Source organism: Pleurodeles waltl, chromosome 3_1 (genome assembly GCF_031143425.1).
Source record: "Pleurodeles waltl isolate 20211129_DDA chromosome 3_1, aPleWal1.hap1.20221129, whole genome shotgun sequence".
NCBI classification, from domain to species: Eukaryota; Metazoa; Chordata; class Amphibia; order Caudata; family Salamandridae; genus Pleurodeles; species Pleurodeles waltl.
In genome coordinates, this window is record NC_090440.1 from 247,192,375 (window position 1) to 247,216,217 (window position 23,843).

At 40.8% G+C, this 23,843-nt stretch overlaps 1 protein-coding gene across 3 annotated transcripts in view; it reads left to right on the top strand.

Moving 5' to 3' along the window:
• The window catches only part of LOC138283999 (dual oxidase 1-like), a 785,394-nt gene that overhangs the window by 642,834 nt on the left and 118,717 nt on the right, over window positions 1-23,843 (top strand). For 2 of the 3 annotated variants that reach the window (XM_069222331.1, XM_069222330.1), the window contains exon 23: window positions 12,706-12,795. The exons of the other annotated variant lie outside the window; for it this stretch is intronic. In XM_069222331.1, the coding sequence (XP_069078432.1) occupies window positions 12,706-12,795 (90 nt within the window). The remainder of the gene's footprint in view (window positions 1-12,705; window positions 12,796-23,843) is intronic. 3 annotated transcript variants of the gene reach the window in all.

The window sequence follows — 23,843 nt, forward strand, 5'->3', positions numbered from 1 at the left end:
CATGGTACGTTGGGAGGGCACTGCAGGAACTCGGGACCACTGCAGTCCTACACATGTCACAGTAATTGTTTTCATTACTGTGACATGCATTTATGGGGTACACGGTTGTGTCAGACACAGATGAGGATACACTGGTACAAGACACATACACAAATGTTATTTTGGTGTCAGTATTCACTGCCAAATGAATGCTGGCACTGCAATGATGTGACATTCACAATTGTCAACTGTGTCCAGGTGTGCGCAGTGCAAGGGGACATGTACCTAGGATGTTGTGCTTCCTGTAGTGCATGTGAGTTTATGCATGTGTGCGATGCAATTGGCTGATTGAGGTAGAGGCAGTTGAAGTGGGTGATGTGGTTGTCAGGTCGGTATGCGACGTGCATATGGGTCTGATGTTGTGTATGGTTGGTTGTGTGCTGTGTTGCTGTGTATAACATTCAGGTGTGTCATTGATGTGTGGCAGATGTTGCTGTGATGTTTGGAGTTGTGCCTCATGTGAGTGTGTCTGTGTAGATGAGTGTGTAGTTGTGTTGGTTGTTGTGGTTGTGTTGTATGTTGTGTCATGGATGTATGGCAGTGTGTGTTTGCGGTATGTATGTGTTATGTGGTGTTGAAAAGGCAATGGATTATGGTGTGTATACGGTGTGTTAAGTCATACATACTGCAGGGTGCAGATATGGCTAAGGTACAGTGTATGTATGTGTGACTTATCTATATTTCATAGCCACTGCCATTGTACAATGTCCATTGAGTCCGGTGATGGTCTCCCTTCGCCAGCAGTCCGCCGGTTTGACACTACCTGCAGAGCTGTAACATCTAAATATGGTCTGCGGGAACCCACCTGCGTGAAAGCGAGAAATAGCGCTCCATTGTGGCAATCTTCAGCTCAGCCGCAATACTTCTAAATACGGTGGGCCGAACACCATATACTTGGCTGAGTACTCGGGTCCACCGCTGGCCATGGATAGGCAGCAATACCATTAGGATCTAAATCAGGCCCTTAGTCTCCTTTCCTGAGATTGTTAAAAAAATAAATGGGGACAGGGTAGGGTTCCCCCGACACTCTAGCCCTTGTGGATTAGGGACCAAAATTGAAAGAAATACTTGCGCCACAAAAACAAAACACCAGTCGGCATAGTTTTCTTAACTGTTATTATGACCCCAAGGCCCTGGGTCAATGTATTTGACAATTTGGGGAGGGGAATGTGCATGGGACACCCCTCCCTGAGCTGATTACAATCCAGGGAATCCCCAAGGGCCCGGCCCAGTATTGAAAGGGGAGGGAGACATGCTGCCCCCTCCCTGGGCTGATCCTGGTCCCATTGACACCATCAGCCAGGACTGGCCCTACTGTGGCCCTACTGTGGTGTTCGATGAAGCAAGAGCATGGACAGGTAAAATGTATCTGCTGCAACCCAGTGGAAGCTTCAAATATGCCCTCGCTGGGTGGGAGCAGCAGTGGTGGCTGGTGACATTTTAAAGTCGTGTGGGCATAAAAATTGGGGATTTATTATACGCAGCGAGTAAGTCTGGATGACATAAGAGTGTTCAACCCATGGATCATTCACTGAATCATCCCCCCAATAATTCATCTGTGTTTTCATCACTCATCTGTTCATGCATGCATGCATGCATCCATCAATCATCCATCCTTCTAGAGACTCTCCCATTCACTCATCCACTCATGCATCCATCTATCTATCAATTCACTAGAAAATCATGCATTCATTTGTCCATCATATGGAGCATTTGTCCATTCAGATATACATCTAGTCATACTTCTGGATACACTCTCCTGTACCTCTTCCGTCCACCCATCCATCTATGAATCCTTTAACACGAGCATCCAGCAATCCATCCATCTTGATCAAACTACTTTTGCTTCCCTGTATTTGAACCAGTTTCTCAAATACTTTGTTTGCTAGACAAGCAGAAACACAATATTGCTTTGTAACCTGATCCCAGTGAATTTCCTTTGAAATCTCTATCAAATTTTTTTATTAATTTGCTGGTGCTCAAGTGCTTTCATCCAGTTAGAAGCTATATTTTGGAGGTGTGTCATTAACAGTAATTGCCTCCATATATATCAATACTGGATGGGCGTGCCTTTGTTAATATAAAGTAATTCAGGTTAACAAAAGGCATATAAAATTGGCTTCTCTTCTTAATCCCAGAATAGGTTAAACTTTGCAAGAGAAAAATCGACTGCGATTGAAAGCAGGCTGCACATGCTGAGCCTAAGGCATGCTGTAAATAATAATTGTTTTCCAATTAATCCACAGTTTACATTGTTGAAACGTGTTTCCTAATCTGATCAGAAAGACGTTTGACCATCTAATTTCTCACAAACAAGCTAACTCAAGCATGCTTGATAATTAACACATGTATAGACGGATGATAACAAATACGAGCCTGGCAGGGGCACACCTCAAGTTCTTTTTCAGATGCTTAGAACCTGAATCATACAGCCCATTAAAAACCTGCTTCCTCCAGGCCCCCTCCCTCTGTTATCTCTGAATGACCACACTTGCCCCCTGGGATATTAACCCATTAGCTGCTGGGCCTTCCTCCTCCGTCCCCCGTGCTGTGCCCTTTTTTGGCTATTTGGGGTAGTTCACGCTTAGGCCTTCATAACTTTTTGTCCACATAACCTATCCACGCCAAATTTGCGTCCTTTTTTCCCAACATCCGAGGAATTCTAAGGGTACCCAAATTCCGTGGGTTCCCCTGGAGGAGACCAAGAAATTAGCCAAAATGCAGTGAAAATTTCATTTTTATTTCTCCGAAAAATGGGGAAAAAAGGGCTGCAAAAGAAAGCATGTGCTTTTTCCCTGAAAAAAATGGCATCAACAAAGTGTTTGTGGTGGTAAAATCACTATCTTCCCAGCTTTCAGGAACAGGCAAACAAGTTTGGCATTTTACTGGGACATCCCCCATTTTTACTATTTTTTGTGCTTTCATCCTCCTTCCAATTAGTGACAGAAATGGGCGTAACACCAATGCTGGGTCCCGGGGAGCTAAACATTTCTGAAAAGTAGACAAAAGTCTGAATTCAGCAAAGTGTCATTTATGTAGATCCTACAAGGTTTTCCTACAGAAAGTAAACAGCTGAAATAAAAATATATTGAAATTAAGCTGAACAAACAGCTATTTTCTCCACGTTTTACTCTGTAACTTTTTCTTGCAATGTCACATTTTCAAAAGCAATATACTGTTACGTCTGCTGGACTCCTCTGGTTGCAGTGATGTATAGGGTTTGTTGGTTCATCAAGAACCCTAGGTATCCAGAGCCAATAAATGAGCTGTACCTTCACATAGGTTTTCATTGCATACCTGGTATACAGCAATTCATTTGGTGAAATATATGTGCACATTTCTGAATTCTGGGGTCCCCATGCTAGCATTCAAATTACAGGGCATTTTTCAAATAGACGTGGTTTTACACACTGTCTTACGTTTGGAAGGAAAAAATGTAGAGAAAGACAAGGGGTAATAACAATTGTTATGCTATTCTGTGTTCCCCAAAGTCACCCGATAAAAAAAGGTACCTCACTTGTGTGGGTAGTCCTACTGCCTGCGACAGGAAACGCAACATGGACACATCACATGTTTACATTGAAATCTGACTTGCTTTTTGGAAAAGCTGTGGTCTTTTGCCTCTAGCTGAGGCTGCACCTAGGGAAACCTACCAAACCTGTGCATTTGTCAAAACTAGACACCTAGGGGAATCCAGGATGGGGTGACTTGTGGGGCTGTCACCAGGTTCTGTTACCGAGAATGCTTTGCAAACCTAACAATTTGCAAATTAAACACTTATAAACCAGCGTTACTACACAGTGGTTGATGCTAGAAAGTCGCACATCTGAAACGAAGAGCAACAAAGTCCATCTATCGAATGTAAAGTCCTGGGGAGGGTGCCAACCTGGTATGAATACCCAACCACCTTGGGTATCAAGATGCACAGAACACAGGAGGGATTTGGAAATGCCACCTATGTCACATGCTGTAAATACAAAGTGAAAACAAAAGCCCAACCAGGGCACTCCGAATACTGAGTCCACGATGAAGAAAGTTGCAGAATTCTTTAGAATTCAGAGTGCATCAGTGTGTCATAAGGGGGCAGGTCCTTACAGTGTTGTAGGCTGCTGGAGGCCAGGGCTGACATCAGGTAAACCCTATAAATCCTGTGACAGCCAGCACATGCGCTGTAGCATATGTGCCTTTTGAAAGTGCCTGGTTTTGCCTGACCTTCGCGCAGAGCGAGGGTCACACTGCTCGAAGTTTTAATGAATTAAACATTTACCATGCAATAGCCATTGATGCAGAAATTGAAGCTGGGGTGGAGTCCTGCCGCCCTAAACAAGAAACCGCCCATGGGGAGCATATATTTGTGTCCCTGTCTGCACTCTTGAGAGCAAGAGCAATGCTGGCTCCCGATGCTCCCAAGATAGATATATGGTGAGATGTGTTTTGTGGGTGTCCCAGGTGGGCAGTGGGGGCACTCACCTAAGGCCCTGGTGGATGAAACCCCAGGGGCCCATAATGACGGAGGGATGGGGGCCCCATGGCCACTCCTCCTAATAAAAAAGTTGCTGGGTGCCACAAAGGCTCTGGGAGGGGGCCTGCATGCCCCCCACCAGGCCAGTTTTTTAAACCTGACATCCTTTGGTGTATTCGTCCCCCAAACATTTTGCCTTATCACCTCCTGTTTGTTCAAAATAATTTATGTTGGCATAAGGGCCAGTGCTAACATATTTGTGTTCTTGAATTTAAACATGGTAAAATTGCCTTACACTCAATTGGCACATTTGGTTTACTTTTATGTCCCTGTAAAAGTGGTACTACATGCACTCAGGACCTATAAATTAAATGCTTCTTGTGGAGCTGCAACACTTATTGTGCCACCCAATTACCTAGCCCTTTAAAAACATGTTGCAGGCCTGCTATTGTAGCTTGAGTGCAGTTATACACTGCCAGTTCAACCTGGCAAAATAAAGCTTATGCCAGGCCTAATCCTTCCTTTTTAGTAAATAAATATGTCACCGCTATGGTAGGTTGAAACAGCCCATAGAGCAGGATGCATTGTATTTAAAGGATAGGACATATGGTTTTACGTTTTACATGACCTGGTAGTGAAAAACTCACAAATTATTGTTTACACTACTGTGAGGCTCTCCTCTGTCATAGGATAACATTGAGTTACCTTATTCATTTTAGAATACAATTTTGAAAATGCTGCTTTAAGAAAGTTACCAGTTTCCTGTGCTAAACTTTTGAAGCCTTCTGGGAGTTTTCAGCTACCTGGGCCTCTTACTTGCTTCCATATTTGGCCTAAAGAGAGAAACAATAGGACCTGTGTGAGTCTGGGAAACTGCTGTCCTGCGAGGTTGGGAGGGAGGAGCTGTTCCCTGCCATAGTTAAATTTCAAAGGGCTATACGCAGCACACCCACCAAATAACTTTACACCAGCCTATTGTCACCCTAGACCAGAGCTGAAGGCTAAAGATCAGTACCAAGAGTTACCCTATTAAATGAGTGAGAGAGATTAATAAAGGGTTAGAGTTTAAGTAAGGATGGAAAGGGAGCAGTTATTGTATGATGAGTTCTTTCAGACTCCTTTAAGCCTTCATCTCTCCTCACCTACCCCTTCTACAGGGAAACCATGCCCAACCTTCCAGTATGCCTTTTTTAACCCAGGGCTGCTTTGCCATTAAAATCAGTACAGAAAAGTATTCAGCCTTAATCGGAACGGATTGTCGACTCTGATGGAACGACTCTCGCATAGTTAATTTATTTGGAAAGAGATGGACTGATATAATTGGATTGTATGATTTTGATTTTGAAATGTAAGGGTTTATTAATGTGGGGGTTAGAGTATTAAACTAGGTTCCTGAAACATAAATAACATAAGACTATTTGATTAACATTTAATATTTGTTGTGTATATTAATAGAACCACTATCTTAAGTAAGTATGATGCGCATGCAGAAATAAGAGTACTGTATTCATTCAAAAATTTGTAGCATCACACCAGGGATGTATTTGAGAACAACGGGTGCCACGGTATGTACACATATAGTCTGACTGGTTGCACAGCCAGTATTTGGGGTCAGGGTGTATTCCCCGTAGTAGTGCACCGTTGTTTGTAGACTAGGCAGTGCAGGAAATTTTGAGTTAATTCTCTTGGTGCACCGTTTTGCCCCTTTAAATACACCTAGTAGAGTACAATTCGACGTTCCATGATTTTCATAGAGTGTGACCCCTTAGAAATAATGGAACAACTTTATACCTATGCTCAAGTCTTTTTAGATATACTAGAATCTAAGTAAACAGGCGATCGGTAAACAATCCAGTTGTGTGCCACATCGAAAGAGGCACATAGTCAGTGCTCCACAAATTGCAGTAAAACCACTAGGCAGCCCCCAAAAGGGGCATGCAGTGTCACACATTGTACCAGCCTGTGGGGGGGGGGGGGGGGATTGGGCTCCCAGCCCCTACGTTAAAGTGCTGCTAGTTCCCTGGCTGAACGATTGACCGGCCTGCCTTTCAGTGTTGCACTGTTTGTGTTCACTAGGAACATCGCATTTTTATCTAATACGAGGCACTGTTCCAATCTGCGCTGGCACAGCCGATGGAGGGAACACCCAGCTCAAACTGAGATTGTGCACTACTTGATACGGCGTCAGTTGTTTATCATGACCTCGTGTTCGGAGTAAGAGCCATTTTGGGTAACAAACAATAAACTGGAAACCGCATTTAATAATTATCAGTGACTAAGGTATTTTCAAGCACTCCACCCATCACTTTTCTGTTTCCCTTAGACTGCTGGGTGTAGCATGCTGTTCAGGTTTAATGGCTAGAATTCTTAAGTATCCATTTTAACTACAAAAAAACCTATAAAGAAAAATACAGAGAATGTGAAATTAGCTGTGTTTTAATAATACAAACAGAAAAACAAAAAGAAAGCTAGAAATATTAGTGAAAGAAGGTGGTACCAAGCAGGCTCTCAAACTGTGAAGGCATGCTGGGTATCCTAAATCTGATTTTGTTCAAACTACCTGGCTTTTTCCCACCCTTACAGGAAACTCTTTTTCTCTGCCAATGACATTTTATTTATTTGACAAAAAACAATGTAATGTTATTTTGGAAATGTGTGACTTTATGGTTGAACAAAAATAATCACTTTCAACAGCATTGCACATTGTTGGTGCAACACCCCACCCTTTCTGTGCCTTGACCTACATTGTGGAGTGAATGGCCAGAGTTTATCTGGTACTATTGAGGGGCATTCAGTGAAAGGACCAGTTGTATTGCATCTTGTAGCAGAAGGGTTATTATGGCTGAGAAACACCAAGCACCTTTACACTGTCTGATTCTGCAGAGACACGTTCAGCTCCTTTGTTAATGGGTGCATCATCTGTTGCTATAGAGCAGCTGCACTTGCCTCCTCTCCTTATGTGATTGTGGAGAGGTGTGAGAGCAATGTGTGCATGTATGTAGACTTCCTGCATTTCAGGTGTAACACATATATGCAGAGTGGTGCTGTGTGTTGAAATGGCCCTCTTGTGCAGCTCTTCAAATGGGCAAAAGGTGATAGGCGAAATGCTTCTAATAAGTCCAACCACTGGAAATTGCATTATTAGCATTCCAACCCATCATTTCTTTGCACACCATGCCACTTCAGATTAAACACATCCATTTGCAAATCTCTCTTGGTCTTGGTCTTGCTCCAGCCCAAACCTCAAGGCCAGGTTCTCCCTGAACCAGAACATAAACAGCACAAAACCAGTTTTGCACTGATTGGGGCTCTTCAATTGGATTTTCTCTTGTTGCTGTCTCATATTCTTCCTTCTTGATGCTGGGGGATTTTACTATTTGGGCTGAACTCCAGGTGCACTTTTCCACTCTGGATCGCTTTATGCCCTCAGGCTGCAACAATTTGATTCAGGCCATACTCACAATCTGATTCCATTTTCACCCCAAAAGGTTTGATCTTGGAAATGAAAACTATGCCTAAAGTTTAGTCTGATCACACCTTAATAGTATTCAGTATTGTGGTTTCTGGGAACCCTTTTCCACAGGATTCCACCAAAGCTTAGCCTGATCCTGTGGTCTAAAGTCCACCACCAGGCATGGGCAGAATTTCTTTCATCCACTTGTGTCCAACATTCAGGCACATCTTTAGATCACAGTGTCAACAACTTTTAATTCTGGGTTACCACAGCATTAGATTTGGCTCTGCCTGTTGAGAACAAAATCTCTTGTCAGGAGTCTTCCATACCTGTGTATAATGACAACTTGAGATCTGGCAAGCATGAATTTTTAAAAATTAGAGACATCTTGGTAGGCCAACTATTCTACAGATTGGAGAAAGATATTGAAGCATCATTAAGGGATTACAAATACATATTCAAAGTGCAAAAGTTGAGTTCTTTGTCAATGAGACAGTAGGAAACTGGAATGGAACAAAAAAGGTATTTGACATTGCCTGGAACCTAATCAACCACCAAAGTTCAATCCAATCTTTGATTCCTTCACAAAAATTATGCAACAATCTAGCAGACCTTTTTTCAATAAATTGAAAAAGAATGTTAACTCTACCAGAAATCAGTGTTCTTCCTCTTCATTACCTGCCCAAAGAACCACTCAACAATCAACCACTGGCATTTAAATTCGACCAGTACCAGACGACTTTGGCTAGATGGTGGGGGGTGTCCTCAGTCACTGTCCAGTTCTATTTCTTTGGGTTCCTCTCTTGACCCTCTACTCAACTGGGACTGGAAGGAATTGGCTGCTTTTCTCATTTCACCTCTCCTGCCTATTTGCACTCAGTCGTTGGAAGCTGTCATTGTTCCTTTAGAGTGGAAAAAGGTACTGGTGCTTCGGTCTTTAGTAACTATTGACCGATTTCCCAGCTATCCTTTCCAGGTAAGATCATAGAAAGATATGTCAATAAGGAGTTATCTGAGTATCTCAAAGTCTATTCTCTACTTTATGAGGCACAAATGGGTTTCTACCAGGCTCATGGCATGGAATCTGCTCTGGTCTCGATGGACGATTTGAAGATTGCAGCTGTCATGTGGTAGCCCTTGTGCTATTAGATCTGTCTGCTGCTTTTGACACTGTGAATCATAACATCTTGATCTCTAGGTTGTCAGAGGTCGGTATAAGTGGTAGGTATTTAAGATGATTTAAATGCTACCTGGAGGATATGATGCAAGCTATCGCTAGAGTGACCCCTGGGTCCCTCCATTGATTCCTATACCAAACCCGACACCTGCTTTGCACACTGCACCCGGCTGCCCCTGTGCCGCTGAGGGTGTGTTTTGTGTGCCTACTTGTGTCCCCCCTAGTGCTCTACAAAACCCCCCCAGGTCTGCCCCCAGAAGATGCAGGTACTTACCTGCTGGTAGACTGGAACCGGAGCACCCCTGTTCTCCTTAGGCGCCTATGTGTTTTGGGCACCTCTTTGACCTCTGTAACTGACGGCCCTGAGCTGCTGGTGTGGTAACTTTGGGGTTGCCTTGAACCCCCAATGGTGGGCTGCCTATGCCCCAGGACTGAGACTTGTAAGTGTTTTACTTACCTCCTAATCAAACCTTTACTTATCTCCCCAAGGAACTGTTGATTTTTGCACGGTGTCCACTTTGAAATAGCTTATTGCCATTTTTACAAAGACTGTACATGATATTGTTTTCATTCAAAGTTCCTAAAGTATCCAAGTGAAGTGCCTTACATTTAAAGTGTTTAATGTAAATCTTGAACCTGTGGTTCTTAAAATAAACTAAGAAAATATATTTTTCAATATAAAAACCTATTAGACTGGAGTAAGTCTTTGAGTGTGTGTTCCTCATTTATTGCCTGTGTGTGTACAACAAATGCTTAACACAACCCTCTGATAAGCCTACTCCTCGACCACACTACCACAAAATAGAGCATTAGAATTATCTACTTTTTGCCACTATTTTAGTCGCAAATTGCGACTCTCTAAATTAGAAATTGCAAATAAGGATTACTTATTTGCGATTTCTTAGCACATGTGTGAAGCAATTCCTAAATGCGATTTTGGCATTTAGGAATCGCTAATTACCACCAAGTTGAAGATCACCAGTCACTCTCAGAAGTTCAGTATAAGCTTATTAAAAGAAAATGTATCCAAAACGTACATGATACTTAATGAAATTTTTGCCCAAATCACCTTACTACTTCCAAGAATCACAGTTTTTGTGTGTGGTTGCAATGCCCCAGTACTGCAGGTTTCCATACTGCAACAGTGGGTTGTCTGACCCGTAACAATGTCATTCATCCCATATGAGATAATAAAAGCTATATCTGTTTCCTTGCAAAGCAACCAACCACTAAGAAATGTGTTGCCCATTACAATACACATGCAGCTCTTCATGCAAATAGCATCTGGTAATCTCCAGTGACCCATTCCATACATCTCCACACATGTAGCACTTGGTCAAGTCCTTTCCATTAACACCTATTCAAAACCCACATCAACACTTCGTACACTCACACGAAAAATTGCTGTTACGGTGCCTTCACTGCTGAATGGTCACCGCATGCATTTGCCCCTAGCTTCATATGCACAGGTTGCACATGAACACAAGCCTGGTGGTGTCAGTGATCAGTCCCCAAAATATTGACATTTCTTTATCAGTGGGGGTGAACATCTCCAGTGATGTCAGTCAGCATGTGAATGTCTGTGGGAAGATTTTTAGTTAGAATTAGGTTGCATTAATGTGGTTGTCAAGGTGGGCAGGTTAGTTTCACTCAGCAGAGGGTCACTTTTTCTGACAGCAAGGACTTCATTGCTCATTGCCACATGAGCATTTGGAGATAAGCATTGATATGAAGATATTGTATACACAGTAGAACTAGTAACTAAAAGATGAAGGAGAACATTGATAGCACCTGCCAATTGCATGACATAATACATAACTCAAAAATAGAAAGAATGTGATGTAATGAGCCCCATGGTGTATGATACAAGTCTATGCGCAGCCAATGGTTCAGTTGAAATGAAAATGTAATACCAACCTCACTCAGGTTCTGGTACAGATGCCAAACCCTCTAGCTGCATCTGTTTAATGGTGTCTCCAGTGGTTTTAGGACCTATCATGTTCCAGTCAAATGGAACAGGCATCTCATTTGGCACATAATTTCTATCTACCTACCCTGAGATGTTACCAGTCACAACACCTGCTGACATGGTTTGTCAACCAGTGTCAAAGTCCAGTATCATGGTTTAATCTTCTATAATGCTCACCGCTCTCCACTTCCATCTCCATATCGTGTCAGACTTCACATGGCGGGTTCAGATTGCTCACGGGAATGTGAGATGTTGGTTGCAAGGTAAGGGCAAGATAACTAAACTACATTGGAAATGAAGACATCATTTAAAGATCTTCTTGAAAAAAAGTACCAACAATGGTGGGTATCCTGAGTAAAGCTTGTAGCAATGACTACAGGGGAATGTACGCCTAGAATTTTTAAACTGAGAGTTTGACATTAAAATTGTAATATGATAATTAGGATAAGAATATAAAATTGCATTGGTTAATTTGAACAAGTATAAATTATTTCTGTCTTGGGAATTTGGGAACAGTAAACAATGGGATTACTGGGCTACTGACCAAAGAGCCAGACAATTGAGAATAATATGTTCAATGGAGTATGGGGGTGATCTAGCATAAATTAAATTACGGAATTGGATTGCTCTAATAATACAGAGGAAATTAAATCAATCTCAGATCGTCCTAGTTGAGTTATATTTACTTTTATCAGTGCTTACAAAATAGGAATCCTTTGACATTTGATTACACTTTGATTAGTGTTGCTGTTGTGTTATCCTAAACTGTCCACCATTACAAAGAACAGAGGGCAGATTTATTTACGGGTTGTGTTGTTTTTGCACCAGTCTATAGGGTGTAAAAGTGAAAAAGCAGCACAACCTTGAAAGTGTGATTTTTCTAGCCACACAAGATCACCTTATGTGGCTTGATAAATCCAAAGCAATGCAGTGCAAATTACTGTGTTGCATTACTCTAACCTAGGGAGAGGGGGTGTTCCCAAGCAACACCCATGGAGTTTGACACATTCCCAGATTTTTCATAAGTGGTGGACTTGGGAATGCACCAAAACTGCTTCACCTCCCCAGATGAGGCATAACAAAGAGAAATGTGTTTATTTCCGCTCATTTTAACTCTTTAAATGTGTGCTGCAGCACACACAGAAATAGGAAAATGCCTTAAGGGATTGTTTTTGTGTGGGAAGGTCCTCCTTCCTGCACAAGAAATTATCATGTTTGAAATGCAGGCACCCTTGCAACATGGTGCAAAAGTGCCCACATTGGCACTAGGCAGCACATTGTGTGTCAGCACTGAAAAAGGCAGCAATGTTAGATGCAGCGCATTCCTGTCCTTTCCCTATCATGCAGCACAACAAAGCAAGTTGACTTGCTGTGTTGGGTGACTTTTTGATAAATGTGCCCCACAAATTGTACAGAATCATAGAACAATTGACCGAAATGCAAAAGGCTGTGAAAAAACACAAATGAGAAATAAAGATTTTTTCCATTTTAATTTTGTCTCATTTCTGCCGAATAGAGCTGAAGTGTGCATGTTAAACCTTCTTTCTGAAATATAACTTCTTGGATCTATAAATGCTAATTCAAATAAACCTCCTTCTCATTAGGATTGCCATAGAAGAGGAATCAGACAAAAGCAAGTCCCCAACAGAGCTGCATGGACAGGAACCACTTCGGAGGAGATTTGGTAAAAGCCGGTAGGTTTCTCTAAATGTGTAAAACATCAGCAATGTATCATGAGATAAAAAAAATCAAGATACCAGCCACCAACATCAGTCATATCATAGTATTTATTTTATCCTAATATAATACAACTAAAACATATTCAAGGATTTCATAGCTTCTGAAGACGATGGTACAACAAGTATTCATGGTTTGTATTCAGTTTTAAAGAGCCGGCTAACCCACACAAAAATCAAGCTTGCATTTCAGTTGCTACTGCACTGTACATTTGTTAAAAATTAAACTCTTGCAACAGTAATTGCCATATTAATAAAAGTGGTCCATTTTGAGTATTTATAGATTTCTCAGACAATACAGGTGCTTTATTAGACAGGGCAACTTAGTATGAGTATATCAATGATCCTGTTCACCTATTGCAATGTAAATTGAATAATATTACTGGGATCTATATATCTATTGATCTGGAACACTCTACACATGTGGGGATCTGTGCTGGGAATACAAACTTCTGGATTCCAGTGCTATGCCCCAAGCCTCCACCATCGGAGAGACGCCTGGTCAGGAGCATGGTTTGAACTCAAACACCACAAACTCTATTGAGGAACATGGAGGTGAGGGTATGTTGGGAGAAAACACAGAAGGCAGCTTCTCAATGATGGAGTACAAGTATCTCAGCTAGGTACATATCGTCAAGCCAAAGGGCATCAAACTTGCACTCTTCACCACAATCTACAGATGCTGAATTATAGAGGAGAGAGCAATAAGCACCACCATGCTCAAGCACATACTGTAATAAAGTCTTGGACTTACTAGGTCTCGTCAGGGGGATACCAGTAATGAGCCAAGCAGTGCAGGGATCCCTCCTGCTACTCGGAGAACATAGAGACTGGAGCTGATTGTAGACAGGTGTATGGATGGCAATATTTTACACAAATACTGAATCAGCAGAACACCAAAGGAGGATGCCAGGAAGTTATGCAGTAGTTGAGCACAGACAATGAGTTTGGTATACAGAGACTTATCAGCACACACATCCAATAGCAGGTCGGAGAGGTGAAGGAGACAAGGCGAGAATGGGGAAATCAACAAAGGTGCATGCAAAGAGAACAACTACATACAAGGAATCATACAACTAAGTAGTTGCAGGGCAACTAGCCATTACAACTGTTGAGTCTTAAATTCACCTGAAAGTTCCCTCCTTCCATGGAGTCATGGCTATGATTCCGTCTTTGTTTAGTCTGACCTGGAAGGCTTCTCTAATTTAGTTGTGCTGCAGCTGCCTATGACCGGCACTCTAAATTCTCAAATTTTCATTTGTCCTGCCCTTTCGCCTACATGATTCCCCAGGGATCACCCTCCTCTTGGACCCCTCTTCCTGGCAACCTCATTGGGTTTCTTGGCACTAGTCATTGTGTATTTTCAAAAAAAGGTGTTTTTGGAGCTTTACAGAAGAAAGCATAGATGGTATACCTAAACAATGCCTCCTCATTTATGGACTTTAATTTAGGCAATTAGGAGTGTAGATGGAGTAAGATGAGTCTAGTGAGATACATGTATGTTTGTACATCTTACAAGCAAGTTTGCAGTTAATTCTGCAGTTAATTCTGTCCTGTGCAGGGAGCCAGTATTGAAACCTACGTTGTGATGCATGAGCTTTCTTCCCAAATCCTATTATTATTATTAACATTATAATCATCATCATCTAATGTCTTCATTCTGACACATCTGCAGACAACTAATCTTAGTTACTAGAAGGTTTACTTAGAGGAATAGAGGCAGTTACAGTGGCCAAGTCTGGCATACTTAGTGACCACCATGACCTAGGTCCTATGTGTGCAAAACAGAGTGAAAGGATATCAGTTTGGCTAGGTGGTGGTAACAACTTCAGACTAATGTGTTGACATGGGTGTTGAGAGAAGCATCAATATTAATGGTGACACCTAAGTTTTTCACCTTTGTGGAGATTGACATGGTTTTCCCTAGGATGTCGGGGAAGAGGCAGAGAGCATAGGTTATATCTGCAGCTGGCCCTAAACAGAATAAATTCTGTTTTTGTGTAATTAAATTTGATGACATTTCCACTCATAAGGTCTTCTTCTTGCAATAATCTGCAGGTTTATGAGTTATCACTGAAAAAAGTGATATAAATATGAGTACTACCAGCACATGAATGAACCTAATTTAAATATTAACATGAACCTAATTTAAATATTAAACTACCATATAACAGTATTTTGAATTAATTGCACTGTTTTTCAAATGTATATTCTTAAAATGTATATATATATATATATATATATATTTATATATATATATATAAGCAATATTTAAGCAAAATGGCATTGATAATATTAACAGTAGCTAACATTAAAATAATTAAAATAAAAAACATATTGCAACAATTTAAAAAAAGAAAGTTAATGTAAAATAAAAAGGTACAAAAAATAATATGAACAACAAAAAAATAAAATGTTAAAAAAATAACAAAAATAAACATGAGTAGCAAAAGCAACTAATGTGCCTCTAATTTAAATGAAAATAGGAAAACTGTTACACCTTACACAGATTACATTTACTGTTTCCACTCCACTTGATGGTCTGACTCCAGTACTGGCAATGGATGAAGAACTGTGGTCGATAAGTCTGTGATGTATATAGTGTTTATTAATCCATATTCGCCCATTTTTATCACTTATCATGTGACGGTGTGGTCCATGATATGCATTTGCAATCATCTGTTTACTTTTTTCTCATTTTTAGTATCGCTACACCACTTCATAACCATATTAAGTTGCTTTCCTTTTATTAAACCTCCATAAAAAGATTATAAAATTAATAAAATTCCCACTCCCACTTCACCAAAACCAAGTAAAGTGTTGGACTTCAGAGATTTATGGCCTTAATATGAGTATGGCAGTCCTCAAGACCGCCGCAACTGCCAGGATCTCAGATCCCGCTGTGCTAATCACAAATTGCCTTTATGCTGACCTTTTCATAAAAGGGACACTGCCATGAAAAGGTCAGCAGAAAGGCAGATAAGGGACCACAGGGGGTCCCTGCACCGCCCATGTCATGGGTAGTGCAGTGGCCCCCTGTCATCACTCCCTTAGAGCCAAAGCAAATTATGCCACTGTTTGCCTGGCCAGCCCCGCAGGAACATCATTATATGGAGCTTGGGAGGCCGCCGGCTTGGTGGCCTCCTCCCAACCACCGTATTGGCAGTCTGACAGTTGAACTGCCAAAGTCATAGTCGGCACCTTAGTATTTCCACTCTAGCCTAAGCAACAACAGGGAAAGTGGTAGAATTCAGAGGGGTTAAATTTACTATTCCCAGGAAATCTGCTGCAACAGTAAGGAAGGTGTTGGATTTCCGAGGGTCACATTTATTATTCCCACTCAAATCTAAGCAAGAGTAAGGAATGTGTTTGACTTGAAGGGTATAGGTTTACTATCTCATACACTCTAAGCAACAGTAAGGAAAGTGTTTGATTTCGGAGTGGTTAGATTTACTACACCCACTCCAATACAAACAACAATATGAAAGTGTTTAACTTCAGAGAGGTTACATATACCATTCCATCTCATGATTAGTTTGAAAAATAAATTAAATGCCCAACAAAATTACATTGTTATAATACATTTAAAATAAATATATACTAAATGTGTCAGAGTGGTGCTGCTTATTAAATCATTCGTTGGCATTTAGAAAGGTCTGTGGACTTGTTTTTAGCTTTAAAACAAGAGTTCATTGGAAACTATTTTGTGCTTCATATCCATACGCATATCTCCATTTCAAGGTGCCTGTATAAATACAAATTTATAAATTAAATATAAAATTTAAAAATACAAAATAAATTATTAAATACATTAAATAATTACATTATTATAAAATACAATAACATTCACTTCCCTCCGTTCTACCTAAAAAAAAACCGCAAACACTAAAAAAGTTAAAATCTAAATAAAACAACAATCACTTTAAATACCCGTAAGGGAGCCGAGGCCAATGCCGTGGCACTTTTTCCGCTAGTCTGACTGGCGGAAACCTCGTAATAAGAGGTTTCTGCTGGTCAACCCGGTGAAAACATCATAATCTGACAGAGGAAGCCGCCGGTATGATGGCAGCCTCCTCCCCACAGCTTTGGCGGTTGGATAATTCTGAATGCCAAAGTCGTAAAGAACCCCTAAATTATAAATCACAAATTAGACTTAAATAAAATAACAAGAAATCAATTAAAGCATGCTTAATTGACAATCAATTCAACATTTAATTTTGCTTTTAAAAAATGTAAATAACATTAAAAAACAATAATGTATGATTTAATCAACTTCCCATCCTATTCCATTCCATTCCCAACAACTAGCTACTAAATTATAAATTACTAATTACACAGTTCAAAAATACAACATACATAATTAATTACAACTCAAAGAAAAATCAATGAAATAACAATGAATCAGTTCCACAAAATATATAATTAGTAGCTGCACATTATCATCAGATTGTGATTGTTGATGCACAGTCCAGCCAATTCTGATTCTCACAGAGTAGATCATATTGCATTCTGTCCACAAAGAGACCAAAACACACTTTACATATGTTTTGATGCTAAATTGTTGCTGCACCCATTTTTATGATATAATTAAAAGAAATTCAATCAAATCTCCCTAAAGTGTCCTAGAGCGGGATACATGAATATTTGTTTGTTTATAGGCAAGAGGAAACATTAACTTGTTTATGGAACTTGATCATACACCTTTGAAATGTTCTGTTTAGACACACAGGGCCTATGGTGCCATTTAGTATCCATTGTACAGCTGTAATAATGTTTTTCAATTAATGCTTCTGGGCTGTCAAACTTGATAGTTTTAGTATTCATAAGCAACATGACCCATTATGTTGTGTCAATTCTAATTATTTAAATTTGGTTGTTTAGGTTTGATATAATCTAATAGTGTGACTGTTTCAATGTGTATTTGTGCCTAATTGGCATAATACCAAACACAAAATAAATTTGAATTGAAATAGTTAATAAACAAATACATATTTAATTTACATTAAAGGTTTAATTAATATTACAACCTTTAATAATTAATTTAACTTCCCACTCTCTACCCTACAAACCTAACAACCCACTGCAAAAACATAAATTACCAATTAAACTTTAAAAGAATACATTAAAATTCACAAATTGAACGAATAAAATAGCAATCATTCAATTAAATAATTTTTACAATTGATACTCAAATAACTATTTAATTTTCACTGACAAAAATTAACATTCAAAATAAATAAATTATAATATAAATAACTTTCCACTCTATATTCCTACATACCCAACAACTCTTTAGTAATTTATAAAGAACTAATTACATTTAAAAGGAATTACTTACACACTTAAAATTAGAGCAGTAAAGTAAAAGAAATTATAACAATTATGCTAATAAAGTTAACTTCTCAAATTAATTACAAACTGATATAATACAAATATTTGTTTTTAAACGTATTCACTACAACTATATTAATGTAAACAATCAAAAGTGCAACAAGATTCTTAAAACCAATATTGTATAAATAAAAAATTATATTCTTACTTTTGATATTCTGTTCAATAATATGGGGCTCTTTCCGAGTTTGGCGGTCCCAACACTGCTCTATTACACAATTTCCACCAGTCTGACCAGGCTGACTTGCAGAAACATTGAAATAGAGCATTCCCTCCCTAAATTGAGCCAAGTGCTATCTCGTAGCACAGATTGACTGTGCGAGGCAGGGGTGCCCCTCCACTACCCATGCCATGTGCATGTGCAGTTCGGGGCCCTCCTGTGGCCCCCTTCACTTGTTCTCTGCTAGCCTTTTCATGGTGGGGAAACTGCCATGAAATGGCTGGCAGAGAACAAGGTTGTAATCAGCAGGGTGAATCTGAGTTCAGCGCGCCCTGGCTGATTACAACAAGGACCACCATTACCCCTTCGGGATCTGTGATCCTGGTTGGGGTCTTTAGGTGGGTCCACCCGGTTAACTCGTAATGTGGTGGTCGGACCACCACAGCCGAGGCGGTCTGACTACCACAGCAAGGCCTCGTAATGAGGCCGTACATTTGTAGCAATGATAGTTTTGATAGACTATTCATGTCACACATTAGTTTTGAGTCAATATTTATGTTATTCACCACCATTTGATTAGAATGTGGTCCTTTGGGATTATCCATTTATTAGTAGAGCATTGCAGAAAATGTGGTTACTGATTGAGGAGAGGTGAAACCCTACTTAAGCAGCAAATACAATTCTTGCCAGGATGAAACACAGGCAAACCTCAAATTAACCTGTGCTCAATATTCTGGTAGCGTGGCATAAAAGCAGTGAGGCTTAACTAAGAGGCAATGTGTAAAGTATTTGTGTAGAGCAATAATAAAGTAAAACATAACATAAGAAAAATCCCAAATCAATTTACAAAAATATAGTCAAGTCAAATTATTTGAGACCAAAATGACAAAAACACATTCAGTAGAAAAAGAGATATGCAGTTTCAAAGATTTCAGGTAAGCATAGCTCCTAAAAACACAAAATCACACTTGTGGTTATCTGATCACGCGAGATCAGGAGAAAGTCACAAGCCATCAGCAATAGAGTGCAGTCCAGCTAGAGGGATCAGGTTAGTACCTCTGAAAGCATTACCTTCAAAAGACCATTGTGAAGAGTTCCGTTCACAGTGGAAGGAGCCGTGGAGAGTAGGGAGAGCATTGCAGACAGTCATTGCTGTAGCATGAAGATCCTGTCAAGTGTCATGGATGGTTGTCGCTGGAGATTCGCATTGGTGGTCACCCCAGGCTGTCAGTGCTGTAACGCGAAGTGCAGTTCTTGAGATGACGGGTTTACTGATGGTTGCTGTGGACAAATTTACCATTAAATAGGGTTCTAAATCACAATTGTTTAGACACCAAACGTAATGTTCCCGTCTGCTTCTAATTGATATTTATCACTCATTAATTAAATGTAATAAGTGAACCCAATGCTATCCTATGGGAAAGGTAGGCCATGCATTAGTGAATAACAAATTTAAGAGTTTTTCACTACCAGGAGATGTAAAAGTTAAAAGTACATGTCCAACATTTTACATACACTTCACACTATCCTGTGAACTATTTAGAGCATACCCAAGAGGTTGCTTATAAGTATTAAAAAAGAAGATGTAGGCATTACCTGCCAGGTCGAAATGAAAGTTTTAAAATGTAAAACTGCACAAACATGCTGAAAAGGTAGGCCTGAGACATGTGCAAAAGGCTACTTGAGAGGGTGGCACAATCAGTGCTCCAGACCCACTAGTAACATTTAACTTACAGGTCCTGGGAACATGTAGTATCACTTTACCAGTAATTAAAGGTGCCAGTTGGGTGTAAATGAATTTTACCTTGTTTTAAGGCGAGAGAGTATTCTTTTTAATGCTGGTTAGCTGTGGGAAAGTACACAGTCTTAAGTCAACAAAAATGAGATCAGCAAAAATGGAAGAGTAAGGCAAAACGTTTGGCGGAAGACCATCCTAAGGCTGACAGGTCTAACAAGCATTTAATAGGCAATTGGTAGTGTATGATTGGAACTTGTCTGTGTATTACTTGTCAACACATTTTCTCATTGCCAAAGTCTTCCAAGATACACAATATATGTTATTTTTAAGGATAATACTAGTAGTATCAAATCATGTGCAATATATCCCATTACCAATCTCTTGTAGAGCACAAACTTGTCACGTCGGGGGGGTCTCCAGGTGCTGGGGGGATTCTGCGAGCCTTCCATTGGCTGGTGATGGCGATTGAAGAGGCAAGTCTTGAGCTGCTTTCTGAAGTCCTTCAGAGAAGGGGAGGTGGGCAGATGGAGCGACCTCTGAAGCATTCATGATGGAAGCAGGGGTCGTGGACCTGGGCGAGTGTGGCTGAGCAGGGTTCTCTGGTCGGTCGGTGGAATGTGAGGCAGTTGTTGATGTAGGCAGTTCTGGCATTGTTTAGGGCGTTATAGGTGTGCATGAGGGGCTATAAAAGGCATCTTTGCTGGACAGGGAGCCAGTGTAGGGCCCTGAGGTGGGGATTGATGCTTGTTCTTCTGGGTAGGTCGAGTATGAGTCTTGCTGCCATGTTCTGGATTGTCTGGAGGAGGTTAATGAGCTGTGAGCTGCTTTGTGGTTCCGGTGTAGAGCATGTTGCCGTAGTTGAGTCATCTGGAGATGAGGGCCTCGGTGGCTGTCTTCCTGGTACAGATGGATATCCATTAGAAAATCATGCAGAGAATGTGGAAGCAGGCAGAGGAGACAGCATTGATCTTTTGCTTCATGGTCAGTTGAGTGTCTAGGATAATCCTGAGATTGTGTACGTGGTTGATGGGTGTGGGTGGGGGACCAAGGGTGGCAGGCCTCCACATGTCATCCCAGGGGGAGGGCTTGTTCCTGAAGATGAGGATCTCCATTTTGCGTAAATTTAACTTGAGGCAGGCATGACCCAGGTAAAGATTTGGATCATGGTGTTTAGGAAGTTGGTTCATGTGGTGGGGGCATCGTCGATGAGGGATAGTGCGTGCTTGGCATCATCAGCATAGGAAACAATGTTGAGTCCGTGGGTGCATGCAATGCCTGCCAGTTGTGTCATGTAGGTGTTGAATAGGTTGTGGCTAAAGGAGGAGCCCTAGGGATTGCCACAGATTATGTCTTTGGGTGCAGAGGCGAAGGGTGGGAGGAGGATCCCCTGTGTTCGGTCAGAGAGGAAGGAGGAGATCCAGTTGAGTGTGTTGCCTTGGATGCCAATACTGTGTAGTCTAGTGATGAGAGCGTGGTGGGAGATGGTGTTGAAAGCCATTGACAGGTCGAGAAGGATGAGGGCCGCTGTTCCCCCTACATTGAGGAGGTGTCTGATGTTGTAGGTTGCTGCGATCAAGGTGGTTTTAGTGTTGTGATTGGGCCAGAAGCTGAATTAGAATGGGTTGAGCATGTTGTTGTCTTCGAGATAGTTTGTGAGCTGGTGGTTGATGGCTTTTTTGAAGACTTTGGCAGGGAACGGGAGGAGTGAAATGGGGCGGTAGATTTTGGGCACATTGGGGATGGCTGAGGTTTTCTTCAGGAGGGCTTGACCTCGGCATGCTTCCAGGCATTAGGGGCGGTGGCTGGGGCAATGGAGGTATTGAGGATTTCTGTGAGGGAGGCTCTGAGTACTTCTCTTCCTAGGTTGCAGAAGTCCAGTTCCATTTGCAATACTCTTCATTTAAGAGCTTATTCAAAATCCAACACTACAAATATTACTGTCTACCTTGGCCCATTGATTTTCAGTCAGTATAGGCGACTGCAAAACGGTGGCTGGTTATACCCATTTCTCGCTGAAAGTCATCATGAATACTTGTTACCAGTGGGACACTTTCATCCACGATTTAAGAGAATGCAAGAGGGTCCATGCAAAGATCCTACTAATAGTTAGAGGATGAAGTGGATCTCACTTGTTAATAGTAACTACAGATCACAATGCTAGAGCAAATTATGGCTGTGGTTGGAACCAAGACTGTGAGTTTATTAGCATGCTGAGATAAGGTCTAGGGTGCATGAAGATTTGCATAACTAAAATGATTCTCAGTCATTTTTGATGAGATAGAGCTATTGTTACTATTCTGCATCTTAATCTGCATGTAGTCCACTGCCCGGCCTGCCGATGGAGACACAATTAATGCAACATTGCTCCTTGGGTGATCTGCAGTCCTCTTTGTAATGCATCATGGGGGACTTTCAACGAATATAAACCGAAACAGTTTATTACTGTTTTGTTATATGACTTGCTGCATTAATGTACGATAATATCAAGTATGTTGACATTTCAGTAGTAGCTAATAATATAAGGCTCTAGTAAACCCACCTTTATCAACAGTCCTTTAATTATCATCTCGTGCCCAGTCATCACATCATTCCGCTCAAAAAATCCATTGTTTGTTCTCTAAGTAAAATTACTAAAAGTTCTGCTCAGAGCTTTCATGTCATTAAATAAAATGTGAAAGTATAAGTGCGGGCAAATGCTTCACACTAATAAACAAGCATTTGCAATGCAACGGGTCTCGCATTACGTCGAGTTAGAGCTATTGGCGTTGTAAACTCCTAACTGGACTTTTCTTGTCACATTAAATGAGAAAAAAAAACGAGCGCGATTGCGCTGTGTAAAACGCAGTGCGATCGCGCTTCGAAATAAAGAGCTAAAGTAGTCCAGAAACCGTAGGGAAAACTCGTATATTTTCAGTAGTTGGTCGGTGCGCTCGAGGAGGGCTAAACACCGGAAAAGGAATGACGTACGCATGCCTTTCACTAATGAAAGCAAGCAGACTTTAAAAGGCAAGCCCACAAACCAATGAAAGTGACTGACGTAGCATGGCCGTGGTTAAAATCCCCCTAAAGGGAGATTACAAGAGGGACAGAGCGCCTAGCGCTCGCCCCTAGAAACAGCATGGCTGTCCAATTCAGACTGATCACACAGCCAGCGGCAGTACAGTGTTTTTTTTGCGTGAAGATTAAAACATAAATCAGTGTGGTTAGTGTGAGGGATTACCCTGTTCTGACTAAAAGTAGTATAGAAAATATAATGGATGAATCTTTTCAGTCATCGTTGGAGAAGCATTAATAACCAAGAAGATAGTCATCAAGTGTGCAACTCCACAAATGTTCTTCAACGATTTGACAAACCAAGAGCTGAAAAAAAAAAGAGTAGCAGCCAACCAGAAAGGTAGGATTGAGTCAGTTACCTAAAGGTAAAATAAGACAGTATTAAAATATCAGGGAGTTGAAGTGAAGAAAGAGAAATGAAAACTGTGGCATTCAAGACAGCTCTTGAATCTCAACCTCTGTCCACCAGACTACATTACACCCCTGAACCTTAACCAGGAGATAATACAGAGTTTTTTCGGGGTGCTGACAATTCATGCTACATCTGATGCACTACGAGAATCCACAAAACATGGGCTGGTGTCTGTATGACCTGCTAAATGATTTGCAAATTATTTCCTTCATATTATGGAGGAAAAACAAAAATTTATTGACCACACCCAC